General features: G+C 42.8%; 1 protein-coding gene across 7 annotated transcripts in view; it reads right to left on the bottom strand.

Annotated features, from left to right (window-relative positions):
- Nucleotides 1-14627, bottom strand: part of thrap3b (thyroid hormone receptor associated protein 3b) — a 32764-nt gene that overhangs the window by 6803 nt on the left and 11334 nt on the right. For 6 of the 7 annotated variants that reach the window (XR_006001773.2, XR_006001774.2, XM_041883618.2 and 3 more), the window contains exons 2-3: nt 9684-9835; nt 493-1350 (exon numbers count right to left, since the gene is read on the bottom strand). Coding sequence is in view for 5 of the 7 variants with exons in the window: in XM_041883618.2 (XP_041739552.1) it covers nt 493-1350; nt 9684-9805 (980 nt within the window). In the remaining 2 variants the exon portion in view is untranslated. Of the gene's footprint in view, nt 1-492; nt 1351-9683; nt 9836-14497; nt 14582-14627 lie in introns of those variants that run through there. The other variant, XM_041883617.2, reaches the window with a different exon arrangement.

Genomic DNA, 14627 nt, shown 5'->3' with positions numbered 1-14627 from the left:
GGGCACTGATATTAAAATCAAATGCATTTCGCCACAAGGGGTACAAAATGTTAGATGATCAACAAACAGAAAATAAACAAACAAGACAGCACAACCATAGAGGTGACTATCACAACACCACAGAATGACATGTAACACTTACAATAGCACAGGACTGCTTTTGTAATAATTATACTTAATCACCACCTCCTAAATTAGGGGGATTTCATACAACTGAACCTCCTTTCAATGCATAGCAGAGGACAACAGCCAGCGACTTTTTAAATGTTGTCATTAGCATTTGAAATGAGAAGAAGACTGCTATTGACAATGGCATCCATTTTTAACTGTATTCTTCCAAGGATCTTTGCAGCTGGGCACAGACTGAACAATTTTGAAAGAAGAATTACAATCACATACTGGGATGAAGAAAACTCAACTTAAAAGAAAATAAAACAAAACATATGATGAAAGACAAATTTAGCAGAATGTAAAGGGAAGTATGGAACATACTTTTTGAAAGCAGAGGAAATGGCAATCTTATCGTCTGCCCTGGTGGGATCCTCCTTGCCAAGGAAGCCAAACCCGCTGAAGGAGGCGGTCGGCCCGGCCTTGGTGGAGCCCGGTGGGCTGTTGGTGGAGGGAGCACTGCCAGTGCTGCCGATGGTTCTCCACAACGGCCCTTTGGGTTCTGATTTTTCCTGGTTGGCACCAACAGTGGGACTGCTGCGTTTGGGGCTGGTGTCATAGTCACTCAGACCCTGCCATTTCCCAGCAGAGGTCTTATCATGACTACTGCCCTCTCCCCCCTTTCCTCCTGCCTGCTCCACAGCCCCTTCTCCTCTCTCCCCCTTGACCTCTGCTGGCGTAGCCCTGTCCTTTACATCCTTGGAGCCAGGCTTCCCCGAGCTAGGGCTGCTGCGGTGATGCCGCGGGGACGAGGAGCGGGAGCGAGACGAGCTGTGGCGCCCCCGAGACCACCGGGAACCCCTGGAGGACGAGCGGTCAGAGTATCGAGACCGCGAGTGGCTGCGGCTGCCCGAGCGTTTCCTAGGAGTGCGGGAGCGGGAGCGTGAGCGGCCTCTCCTGGGGCTGTGCGGACCGTGGTGATCCTGGTCGCGGTGTGGCCCGTCCCGGTAGCCCCCCCCCCGCCAGTTGTTGGCTCTGTAGCCGTAGCTGTTCCCTCCTCTCTGGTAACCACGGCGAGGGTAGAAGCCCCGGGTTCTACCACGGAAGTAGAAGGGTCTGCGGAAGCCGCGGTTGTAGCCTCTCTGGTAACCCTGGTAACCCTGGTTGTTCTGGTAGTCTCTGGTGGGATAGTTCCTGCCGTGGGACGGAGAGTGAGATCTGGAACGGGAACGAGACCTGGAACTAGGAGAGAGAAGAGAAGAAAACAGAAGACAAGAGAAGAGGGGCAAGAGATGCATGTTAAAAGATACTGTGTAGTCAATGCCCATACAATTTTCAGGAGGTAGCCTAAACATTGTAAACACATAAGTAGGCTAGATGTTGAGAAAATCCAGTCTGGTGTATTCATACAGAGAGGAAAAGTGTTTTGTTCCGCCAGCCTGCACTTTGCCAACTCAGGTGTGCGTTTGCCTGTCTCCAGACAATTCACTCAGAGAGAACATGAAATAAACCCCACAGGGATTGACATGAAGCTCTCAAAAGGCACTTGCCCGTCCGTCAGGTCAGGAGCAGTTTTTAACTTGCCTGAACATTATGGTCACTTGCCCAGAAAATGTAGTTGTCTAAACAGTAACACAACATTAACAGATCCGGAAAAAATTGTCCTATACTACGAATGTAGTTTGAGTTAGCTCAAGTAACTTTGGTCAACGAATCTTTCAGATCTAAACTGCTCTGGGGCAGGCTAAATCAGGGCTAACTACATTTATCCTAAATGAAGTGTCTGAGCCGCGAGTTGAGGATAAATTAAATCTGATTCCCTCCCTCTCGCAAACATTGAGTCATCATCCACTTCATTTGAGGAAGACAACGGATTAAATATTTTACTAATCAAATGTGTTTGTGTGCAAAAAGAAAAGTATGTTAAAATACCTATCACATTACAAATGTAGTAATGACAAATGCATTTGAAACTTCATGACCAGTAAAACTTTTGTATGACTTAACACAATTATTTTATCATAGGTGTGTGGGGGAAAAAAAGGTGCTCGTTCATTGATAACCACACCAAAGTAATAAAATAAAGACAGCACTTCTAAAAGTATTTTTCACACCATACCCTGCTGAATTTGCAAGATAACTTTTCTTTCATTTAGATTTCGGGACAAATGAATGTGACTTGCCCATGGATTGATGTTTCAGCATTGTCTCCATGAAGTGTTCGACTAGCCATGTGTGACATGCACTCGCAGTTACAAGCCTAAACTTAGCGGCAGGCGGACGAGCAATATCCACCGTCGTAGTATGGATGAAGCCTGAGCTGGAATGTGAAGCTAACTGAAGCTGGTTAGCTTTTGAAAAAACCCTGATTAGATCTAGCTTGCTTCGTAGTATACCCCTCAGGTGTATTCAATAGCTGGGAGTGAATTAAACAAACAGCACACGGTCAGGCTCAATACAAAAAAACTGACTGTAAATGAACTGGTAGTGGTCCAAGTGAATGGGACTGAGGGACTGTGTTATGGAGTATTCTGTCCACTCGGGGGAGCTACAAAACCACACACTATATCACCAATTACAACTCAGCCAGAGATCAACTCAGCAAATATCCTCCTCCTGTTGCCATTTTCCTCTGAACACTCAACATTCAAACAACTTCACTTCAAGGTGCCCTTTGACTGGATGGAAAGAGTGCCCATTCTAGCATTATATGGAATAAAATAACCAGTGTTTCTTATGAACAAATATAATGGAGGCCTACTCATGCAAATGTAGCCACTAGCCAATGCATTTGGTTAAATCCTGGAGGGTATAAAAGTCTGCTATCTAGGCCTAAACACCTTTGAATAGTTTAAGATCATGTCTTGCCTGTTACACACACTGGGAGAAGATTCTTACATCTGTCCTTAAAAATCAATGGAAATAATGTACAAAGAATGAAATAGAACACCACATAGTAGTAGCAGTAGAAGTACAATAACATTGAAAGTACCGTGCCTACAGTACATCAGCACACTTTACATATCCAGGAAAATGCAAAGTACCAGGCAAATTTTAAAAACGACTAATGCAAGTTGGGACTTACTATAAAACCCGAATTAGAACCCACGCAGCAAGCAAACCGGAGATTGGTTTCTACCCATGTACCGCAGAGGTGGCGGAACGGAACCCCCAAACAGCTAAATCCGTCATGTAAGCCTCTAATAAAAACCCCGATAACTTACCGCTTGCGCCTTTTCATTGGAATATTCTGGAGGTGATGTGCTAAGCAGTGAGCAACATAGAACACTTACAGTAGTGAGGGACTCCCCATGTCTGGTGAGAGCGAGTGTGTGGAGGAACTGGAGCAGTGGAAAGAGGCGGTACACATTGGGCCAAAACAGGAAGCGTTTTCACTCTAATCCTTCAAGAAGGGAGTGGGGGGGAGGGGGTTTGCCCCCCCCCCTTCTCTCTTTATGAAAGCACGCACTTCCAGCCATTTCTTTCCCTTTGGACAAATCACTAAAATGTATGTCACTTGTCTTATGCATTGCTGACCATTTAACTGAAAGAGGTCCCAAGTGTCTACATGGCCCAACAAAAAACAAAAACAAAAAAAATATCTCCTGCCAGACTGGAATCAAACTTTAACAATAGCCTACTTAATATCAATATTTTCAAAAATCACAAAGCTCAGTCATGAAAAACTAAGTTGTGACGTAACTAACCCATATAATTCCTCATGAAAGTCCTAACAGCCGAACACTTTCCCACAAAGTGCTGAACGCTGTCTAGCAGCCCTTCTCCTTCAGAGAAAATAACTAACCCAAATTATGAAATCAAATCAAAAGGATTTAAGTATTCCTCTGAAACAAAAGGCTGACTCAATAATTTATAAAAACTGATGGCATCACTCCCTACATGTTATGTAAGTGCAGTATTTTATTCTGTCTCTCACAAAATGTATAGTTCAACAGAAGACTGGAACGAGGTTGTATAATAGGCCCTATAATGTGTCATCTGGAAAAGAGGCTGTAGACTGTCCCAGAGCATTGATACTAGGGCCGGGACGATACCAGTATCGCGATACTAACGCGACAAGGAAACAAAACACTAAGCGGATTTAACTTCTTTAGGAAAACAGCCCTAATGTTGGAAACAAACATAATTACGGCGTCATTCAGAGTCACATTCATTTTTATATTTTCCAATCTATAGCACACAATATTTTACATACAGCAGGTTTTTAAAGAGTAACTTTCATGAAAAAACATTTAGGCTTAGTTTAAGTGACACACGTCAACTCCGGTCTTCATTTTGACAGTTTGTTGCAAAAGTGATATGCACTGACTGTACAAAACACCTTCCTAATATTGAGCCCCCCTTTGCCCTCAGAACAGCCTCAATTCGTCGGGGCATGGACTCTACAAGGTGTCGAAAGCATTCCACAGGGATGCTGGCCCATGATGACTCCAATGCTTCCCACAGTTGTGTCAAGTTGGCTGGATGTCCTTTAGGTGGTGGACCATTCTGGATACATGTGAAACTGTTGAGCATGAAAAACCCAGCAGCATTGCAGTTCTTGACACTCAAACCGGTGCGCCTGGCACCTACCATACCCCGTTCAAAGGCACTTAAATATTTTGTCTTGCCCATTCACCCTCTGAAAGGCACACATACACAATCCATGTCTCAATTGTCTCAAGGCTTGAAAATCATTCTTTAACCAGTCTCCTCTCCATCTACACTGATTAAAGTGGATTTAACAAGTGATATCAATAAGGGATCATAGCTTTCACCCGGTCAGTCGATTTGTACAGTGTATTTTGGTCTTTTAGTAGTAAATCTAATTAGTTTTACCCCTAGCGGTTCAACGCTACTGTTATAGTGTGGACACTATATAAATAATTACATTGGATAGGTGTTGTACTTACCTGCAGTATAGTATGATTGCTATTCATATGTGCATGGTTATTATTGGCATTAACTGTGACCTTTCCCCTTTGATGATGTCATCACCAAGAGTCAGATCTGTACAATGTGATTCTACCACAGGTTGAGTGGGCTATATCGTTCTGCTGTTTTTTTACCGTTTGTACACCTTTTATTTATTGGGTTGAAAGTAAAGGAAAGTAATATTGAAATGCGTGTGGCCATTCCTTGTCAAGTTACTACAGCTACCATTTAAATTGTGATGTAGAGGCACAGTATGAAATAGCCTACACTCCCTTCTAGATGTGCTTGGTGGTACCACCTCAAGGCTTACTATAAAAGCAGGTGACAGCACGCCTAATATATTTTGCATGATGCTTCCTTGACTAGACTACTGCCGTTACACAAAATTCTAAAGTCAGTAAGGTACATTTCCGCATATGACCAAATCCAACGTTTTTGCTTATCGTTTCATACAAATCTATGTGCTTTAAAAAATTCCCCCCACCCACAACTTCTCACCTGAATGCATTTTTTAACTATTTTAATGGGTTGGGCAAAGGCAGAAATTGGAGTTGAGAGTTACCCTTTAAAAAGGACCAAAGAGTTTGCTCTGCTTCGTGTTTTCATTTTTGCTATAAAACAAATAAGAAAAATTGTGATACTGGTATCGTCACAGCCTCAATCAATACAGCACATCAGCCTTAATGTGAAGAGAGGTTAGTCTTCTAGTAGCAAAAGAAGAAGAACAAGGGATAAAAAAGGACCAGTAGTAGGAAGTTTGTCTTACCCAACTATTCAAAGAACCGATATAGCCCAACTCAAGGCTGAAGAACAGGAAGTGCACATATTCAAATCTCATGGTGGGTAGGCTATACATCCCAGTAATCTTATGAAAAACAAGAATGGATGACAACTCTTCATACAGTAAGGCAGTGGTCCCCAAACTTTGAGCCGAGATCACTGAGTCAAAATAAAGGCAGAGATCTACCGCTCAGAATTTTATTAAACATTACATAAAAAAACATAAGCCTGTGCAATATTAACCTATTAAAACAGTTCTGTAGCAATTAGGTTTGTAGTAGGCTAAAAGCCCAATACATTATCACTGCATATTGGCTATGCTTGAACTGCCATGCCAATGTTCTTCTCAGACCATTTTAAAATTATATTTCAAAACTTGAGGTATATGATCACACTGGTAATAGATCATCATTTGTGGTATTACTTGTGAGGCACAGTTGAGTGAGCATACATTGAAATAATGTGCTTTTTTTTATTTTACTGGACTGATTGTGCCTGCATCTGATGGTCTGTATCAGCGGAGGGAGAGCATCAGAGGGTCCGCCTCTCACTGTCGGACCGTCCCTCAGCTCTCCTCCTCCGTGAAGACTGACCAAAAAGGGGACACCGTCTTCCAGCTGATGGCGAAACTCGAGTCATACCACATTATTTCTGCCTCATGCACAAATTCATGTTGTTACTCCTATGACCAGAGAAAGTGATATTCCTCTATATTAAAAAACTAATCTGTCAATAATAACTCAAGCCTACCGATCCATTTTGCTACTAATTTATTGAAGCTGCAACGCTGGCTGCAGCGCGAGTGGAGAGGCACATTTCATGGCTTAGAAAAGTGTTGAATAAAAACTTTAAACATGAACTCACTCAAAAACAGCAGCTCTGCTGTATTTGTTGAGTCTCTCTTTAGTCATGTTTTAGACGTTTTGAAATCACAGTATCAACTTACTTTTCTGTGCGTTTGAGGAAGCTGCAAACAGACACAGAGGTGTCAATTGGTGGCAAAAACAAGTTCACATTGGTTATACCAGAACTGTGCTTAGGTGCATGTCATTTTTCTTATTTAAATTGTTACTAAAGCCACAAACAATCTCATTAAATCATTGTTTAAAACAAAACAGTATTAGGCCTAGTTATTTCTTTTTTAATCTAGTCTATAGAATTATTTTCAAATTGGTAGGGCTATGTTTCTCTTATCCATAAAAATACTCAGATATCAGTTATTAGCCTACCTTTTAAAAACGAATATTATAGCCATACCAAGAGTAGGCTATTGTTATTTCATCTTGATCATCTGGGTATGCGCATTTGCAACATTCTTTCTTCCATTACGCCTTATGTCCACCAGATGCAAACTCTGTGTTCCGGCGGAAGTCATTCATTGTCAATGGAGCAGTCCGTAACGCTACGTTGGGGGTGCGGCACTAGGCTGCGGTGTGTTCTGTGTACATCATACATTCAATATTTTCAACTCATGCGTTGCTTTACCGCGCGGTGGTACAAACAGAAGTACACACAGACTCCAACTAGCTAGCTTTTAGCTAGTTGGAAAGTGAAGCACTCGGGCGTCAAGTACGGAAAATGCTGGCTAGACATCCAGCAAAACAAAACGCATCTGGTGGACATCGGGCATTAGGCTACATTTGCTTTTTGGTCGTAATTTAAAGGTTAGGCATAAGGTTAAAAGTGTGGTTAAGGTTAGGGTTAAAATCACATTTTAATAAGAGAAATTGTAGAAATAAGCTGGCTTTATGACTTTGTGGCTGTGGTAACTAGTGACGACTGCTACTTTCCAACATAACATTTTTTACATTTACATTTTAGTCATTTAGCAGACGCTCTTATCCAGAGCGACTTACAGTTAGTGAATACATTTTTATTTATTTTTATACTGGCCCCCCGTGGGAATCGAACCCACAACCCTGGCGTTGCAAACGCCATGCTCTATCAACTGAGCTACATCCCTGCCGGCCATTCCCTCCCCTACACTGGACAACGCTGGGCCAATTGTGCGCCGCCCATGAGTCTCCCGGTCGCGGCCGGCTGCGACAGAGCCTGGATTCGAACCAGGATCTCTAGTGGCACAGTTAGCACTGCGATGCAGTGCCTTAGACCACTGCGCCACTCAGGAGCTCATAAAAAGGAAGTGACGGGATTTCACTTAGTAACTATAGTATAGCCTGCCTTATGCTAAATCAGAAGAAGAAGAAAAAACGATGGCTGACTTGGTGGAAAAGAAAAGCAGGTCTTCGCTTTCAGGCCGAATGATAAAGGCGAGGGAGCAGCAGCAGACCTGACCGAAATCACTTGCAGAATATGCAAAAAAATGTATCAGGGCAAAGGACCTCCGTCAACATTTACATTTACATTTTAGTCATTTAGCAGACGCTCTTATCCAGAGCGACTTACAGTTAGTGAATACATATTTTTTTAATACTGGCCCCCTGTGGGAATCGAACCCACAACCCTGGCGTTGCAAACGCCATGCTCTATCAACTGAGCTACATCCCTGCCGGCCATTCCCTCCCCTACCCTGGACGACGCTGGGCCAATTGTGCGCCGTCCATGAGTCTCCCGGTCGCGGCCGGCTGCGACAGAGCCTGGATTCGAACCAGGATCTCTAGTGGCACAGTTAGCACTGCAAGGCAGTGCCTTAGACCACTGCGCCACTCAGGAGGTTACAAGTGCATCATCCTGCTGAGTGCGCTACTCTGGGGCAGAAAAGGTGAACATGCTTGTGTTCCTTGCCAGAAACCTTTAGGTAGGCCTAAGACTTGGCAAAAACTACACCTAATGGTTCCTCATTGTACTTTATTGTAGCCTATATTCAAAAGACATATCCTTGAAAGACATTTGCACCATTTGTTTTTTTGCACAAATGTAGGTTATTTTCGTCTTTATTTTATTTTGTAACTTGCATGCCTATATTTAGGAGTTTTACAGTTCGATAGGCAAAAAGGCATAACCTGGATTATAGGCATATTCGTTTTTACCCTAAGCCAATGTTCATTCAAGTGTTATAAAGAATGTTAATAGCTAAATAATAAATTAGTTATATCTGACTGTTGTCAACTTTGATATAAAATGCACAATTTGTAAGTTATTCAAAATAAAAAGTTGTTTGAGACAACTTTGACACCAACTCATCATTGATTGATTTTTTTGTTCCCGCTTATTGAAAGTGCTGCCCTGTTTCCCATTGCACAACTTACGGACATGAATAAACACTTCGTAAATATTAGTTTAACTTTTAGCCTACTTCAACTTTTATTGACAGTAGCCTATGTGTAGGTCTATAGCCTATTATTGGCTGTTTGGTTTGCAAGGAGGGGGATATCTATCTCTCAAAGAGTAGGCTAGGCCAACAAGACACATTCAAATCTAAATGGGTATTGGGGAGAAAAATGGGAAATTAAGATTTTAAAACAATAAGCCAGACAGAGTGTCTGCTGTAAAAGGCCCATGATCATCATCCAACATTGGAGAGAAAAAAAAAACACGTTAGGCCCCATCTGTCATTTAGCGCTGCTTTGGTGCCCTCCGCTCTGTCTACATTGTTCTCTTGCATTAGCAACTACCACACATGTATTGAACATTTTAGGTTATGACAAATAGGGAATAGGCCATTTGGCATGTCGCCCTGCTATGTGCTCGCTGCACTGCCAGACTCAAATACCCTAAAACATTGTTTGTGACATCACGATGTCATCCCCATCGACGATGCAATCGTAAAATCGTCCAACCGTAATGCAAGGCTTTATCGTAGTTTTTACAGAATTTTTTTGCGATTGACTAGGAATGCCTTGGAGATCGACCGTTTGGTGACCACTGCAATAGGGGAAGGAAGTTAAAATAAACCTCACCTGTAGCGGTGCTTCCTGGATCTGGAGCGGCTTCTCGAGCGAGACCGTGTGTAAGACCTGGATCTGGACCGGGACTTTGATCTGGAGCGGGACCGTGCAGGGGAATCTGGAGCCTTGGACATCTCCACAGTCACACCTGTCTAGAGGTTTACCTGTCCAACAACAACAGGGTGATATTAGTATGCACTGGGTAATACACTTGGGTGTTCTATTCAGTTCTCAACTTTCATGCCTGTTGAACAAAATTGATACGCCTAAAACCAGGAAGTTGCCATCCTTGAAATAAGCACAGATCTACAATAAAACTAGTTTATTTGCAAAAATATATATAAATCACATCACTACACAACTTCAAAAAAAACAATGTCCAAGAAAATCACCTCTACAAATTCACAAATCATGGCCCCCAGAGAATCTTGGAGCCTATCAGTAACCAGGGGCCTGGGGCCAGCAGGGAGCCTATCAGTAACCAGGGGCCTGGGGCCAGCAGGGAGCCTATCAGCAACCAGGGGCCTGGGGCCAGCAGGGAGCCTACCAGTAACCAGGGGCCTGCTGCTCTGTTGGCTTGTCCTCTGGGGACCTAATCACTGTCTGACTGTGTCCCAAATGCCACCCTATTCCTATGGACCATGGTCAAAAGTAGTGCACTATATAAGGCAAGGGTTGTCAACAAGCGAGCAATTTTTTGGGTGGGGGCCTAAAAAAATGTGTTAAATGTCTTTGGTCCAAAAATACTTTTAACCAAGAATAAAAGAGACATACAGTGGGGAGAACAAGTATTTGATACACTGCCGATTTTGCAGGTTTTCCTACTTACAAAGCATGTAGGTCTGTAATTTTTTATCATAGGTACACTTCAACTGTTAGAGACGGAATCTAAAACAAAAATCCATGCATTTTATTGCATGACATAAGTATTTGATACATCAGAAAAGCAGAACTTAATATTTGGTACAGAAACCTTTGTTTGCAATTACAGAGATCATACGTTTCCTGTAGGTCTTGACCAGGTTTGCACACACTGCAGCAGGGATTTTGGCCCACTCCTCCATACAGACCTTCTCCAGATCCTTCAGGTTTCGGGGCTGTCGCTGGGCAATACAGACTTTCAGCTCCCTCCAAAGATTTTGTATTGGGTTCAGGTCTGGAGACTGGCTAGGCCACTCCAGGACCTTGAGATGCTTCTTACGGAGCCACTCCTTAGTTGCCCTGGCTGTGTGTTTCGGGTCGTTGTCATGCTGGAAGACCCAGCCACGACCCATCTTCAATGCTCTTACTGAGGGAAGGAGGTTGTTGGCCAAGATCTCGCGATACATGGCCCCATCCATCCTCCCCTCAATACGGTGCAGTCGTCCTGTCCCCTTTGCAGAAAGGCATCCCCAAAGAATGATGTTTCCACCTCCATGCTTCACGGTTGGGATGGTGTTCTTGGGGTTGTACTCATCCTTCTTCTTCCTCCAAACACGGCGAGTGGAGTTTAGACCAAAAAGCTATATTTTTGTCTCATCAGACCACATGACCTTCTCCCATTCCTCCTCTGGATCATCCAGATGGTCATTGGCAAACTTCAGACGGGCCTGGACATGCGCTGGCTTGAGCAGGGGGACCTTGCGTGCGCTGCAGGATTTTAATCCATGACGGCGTAGTGTGTTACTAATGGTTTTCTTTGAGACTGTGGTCCCAGCTCTCTTCAGGTCATTGACCAGGTCCTGCCGTGTAGTTCTGGGCTGATCCCTCACCTTCCTCATGACCATTGATGCCCCACGAGGTGAGATCTTGCATGGAGCCCCAGACCGAGGGTGATTGACCGTCATCTTGAACTTCTTCCATTTTCTAATAATTGCGCCAACAATAAGCTGCTTGCCTATTGTCCTGTAGCCCATCACAGCCTTGTGCAGGTCTACAATTGTATCCCCGATGTCCTTACACAGCTCTTTGGTCTTGGCCATTGTGGAGAGGTTGGTCTGTTTGATTGAGTGTGTGGACAGGTGTCTTTTATACAGGTAACGAGTTCAAACAGGTGCAGTTAATACAGGTAATGAGTGGAGAACAGGAGGGATTCTTAAAGAAAAACTAACAGGTCTGTGAGAGCCGGAATTCTTACTGGTTGGTAGGTGATCAAATACTTATGTCATGCAATAAAATGCAAATTAATTACTTAAAAATCATACAATGTGATTTTCTGGATTTTTGTTTTAGATTCCGTCTCTAACAGTTGAAGTGTACCTATGATAAAAATTACAGACCTCTACATGCTTTGTAAGTAGGAAAACCTGCAAAATCGGCAGTGTATCAAATACTTGTTCTCCCCACTGTATGTGATTGTGTCTCAAAGTAATCAAGGTATGAAATTGTTGTTTTAAAACACAATCTGTAGTTGTGTGTCCAAATGATTATAATCATGTTCTGGTCCCTCGGCCATCCGTGCTGACAAAAATCGTCCCACAGCTGAATTTAGTTGCCTACCCTGATATAGGGAATAGGGTGCCATTTGAGACACAGCCTATTTCTAGAGCTGTTGTGACCTCAGGTCTGGAACAATGACTTGACACCTTGTCCCCTGTCTACAACACCCACTGCCTAGCGGCCCTCACCCGCTTAACCCCTGCCTGTCACCGCCAGTACCCCTAAAAGCCCCCCCACGAACTTCACGGCGAGTGTGGTAAAAGGCTAAACCTGGCACTGGATAAAATTAGAAACTACACTGTCAGAATATATAACAAGACCATTGAGAGAATGGCGAGGAATGCTTTTAGCACCGGCTTTATCCTGCAGCTATATCCATAGTGCATGATAGTGCAGGTGGGGGCAGTGAATAGAGCAGCACTATTTCGGACACAAGATACACAGCCTGTGGCAACTCCATGGGGGTAATGGCTGGCTCTGCTTCAGATACACGCAACCTAAATATTCAGCCCAAAGGACAGCTGCCTCCATCAGAACAGAAAGGCGGGATGGGGACGTAGTCCAAGATCAGACATAACCCCAAGGATTTGAACATAGCTTTAAAAAGCCTGACAGAAATCTGGTGCTCCGGTCCAAACAGCATCCTTCTGAAAATCAGGCAGCACAAACGTATTCTATATTGTTTTCCTTGTTATCTTTTCTCGTAACTTCACGTTTACCTTCCAGCCACACATCAATCATCTCAGGGGTGTCAAACTCATTCCATGGAGGGCCTAGTGTCTGCTGGTTTTTCCTTTCAAATAAGACTTAGAAAACCAGGTGAGGGGAGTTCCTTACTAATCAGCTACCTTAAATCATCAAACAAGTACAAGGGAGGAGTGAAAAACCACAGACACTCTGCCCTCTGTGGAATGAGTTTGACATGTGATCTAGGACAAGTCAAAGGCAACAGGCCCCCTCACACGCATCAATATAATTGGACACAATGTACCATTATTTAACAGTGCAGTCTTCTCTGGAAGAGCACAGGAGGAAGAAAAGTAAACAAAATGATGCAACTTGGTACTCATTGTATGGTCAGGATGTCAAATTTGGTATTCAAATGTATTTTGGAAACATTAAACCGACCCAACACAAACTCAGGACCTCTTAAAACAAAGGTTGAGTTAAGAAACACTTTTTCCAATAATACACAAGTATTGCAATGATTTTTTTCTTCTCCGATATAACTGTTAGCGATGGAGAAAAATTGACAGTAGAGAGGACACTATGGCCCAAATGGGGTCAAGAGAGTGGCAGAAGTCAGTGGTCAAGTGCTCTGCATTTTTCTATTTAATCGCTAACAAAACAAGATTCTTTCAAATATTTAGAGGAGTTAACTTTAAGGTAGCCTACATACATAACACTAACTAGCATAATGCATAAAGAAGCTGTTAAACAATTCGCCCTAACCTTTGTATTTGCTCACAGCGCATGAGGATGCACCGCACAAACCACCAAATAATTAATCAATTGAAATCGATTACAAGCATTTCACACCTGCAATAACTTCTGTAAATCTGTGTACGCGACCAATAAACTTTGATTTGATCAGAGAATCACCTTTATATAATACTGGTAGGAATGCAGTCTCACTCATGATCTGTGCAGTAAAAGTGGTTTTTCCTGTCCAAGCAGTCTTTCAACCACAAACAACTGTTTTCTTTCAATCAACTGCCTAAACATGATTCACTTGTTCTCACAGGTTGTACCTATTCATTGTAATCAACACAATGACGAGCATTTGCAATTTTGCACTTGTAGGCCTATTTCTTGCCTATTGTTCTCACTAAACCAGTTAGAGCCCAATGTTGGGCCATAGGCTATAATGAGCAGCCTAATACAGAAAAGAGAGAGGTAGACCTATGATAAACAAGGCTGTCTACTGGTTAATAATTAGCAACGGAAGGTTTGTATGACCACAAATACTGTATTTTTCGGCTGTTTGAAACTGGTGTACAAAACCGAAAGTAAAAAAAAACAACGAAAAAACGAAAGAACTGGAAGCATAGAAATGGAGCACATAGAACAAATCTACCGCTTCTTCCCATTTCTATGTGAATGTTGGTTGGGTCGCCCAAAAAGTGACATATTGCAGCTTTAAGTTATGAAAGACAAATTCAATGGAATAGCCTGTGGTTGAACATCTTCGGTAAATCATGATATTAAGTTGTAAGCCTCTATTCCTTATTACTGATTAATGAATCCCCTGAGTCGGGTCCTCACTAGTTACCACAACGTCATAATTATGACTAAACCCATCCTATATCTACAATTAATCTTCATAAAATCTGATTTTAAACCTAACTCGTCACTGGAGATAGGGGATAACACACTATCATATTTCATAACGCTTTCAAAACAATTACCTGCACACCAGATCGCAAAATCAGCCAATAGATGGTATGGGCATACTTGTCTAGAACACATCCATCCGTTTATATCGTCATGACAATAACATATTTCACTTAGATGTGCTCAATCTAAACAGTGTACCAA

This window comes from Coregonus clupeaformis, chromosome 8 (genome assembly GCF_020615455.1).
Source record: "Coregonus clupeaformis isolate EN_2021a chromosome 8, ASM2061545v1, whole genome shotgun sequence".
Taxonomy (NCBI): domain Eukaryota; kingdom Metazoa; phylum Chordata; class Actinopteri; order Salmoniformes; family Salmonidae; genus Coregonus; species Coregonus clupeaformis.
This window is presented reverse-complemented; position numbering and strand designations above follow the sequence as displayed.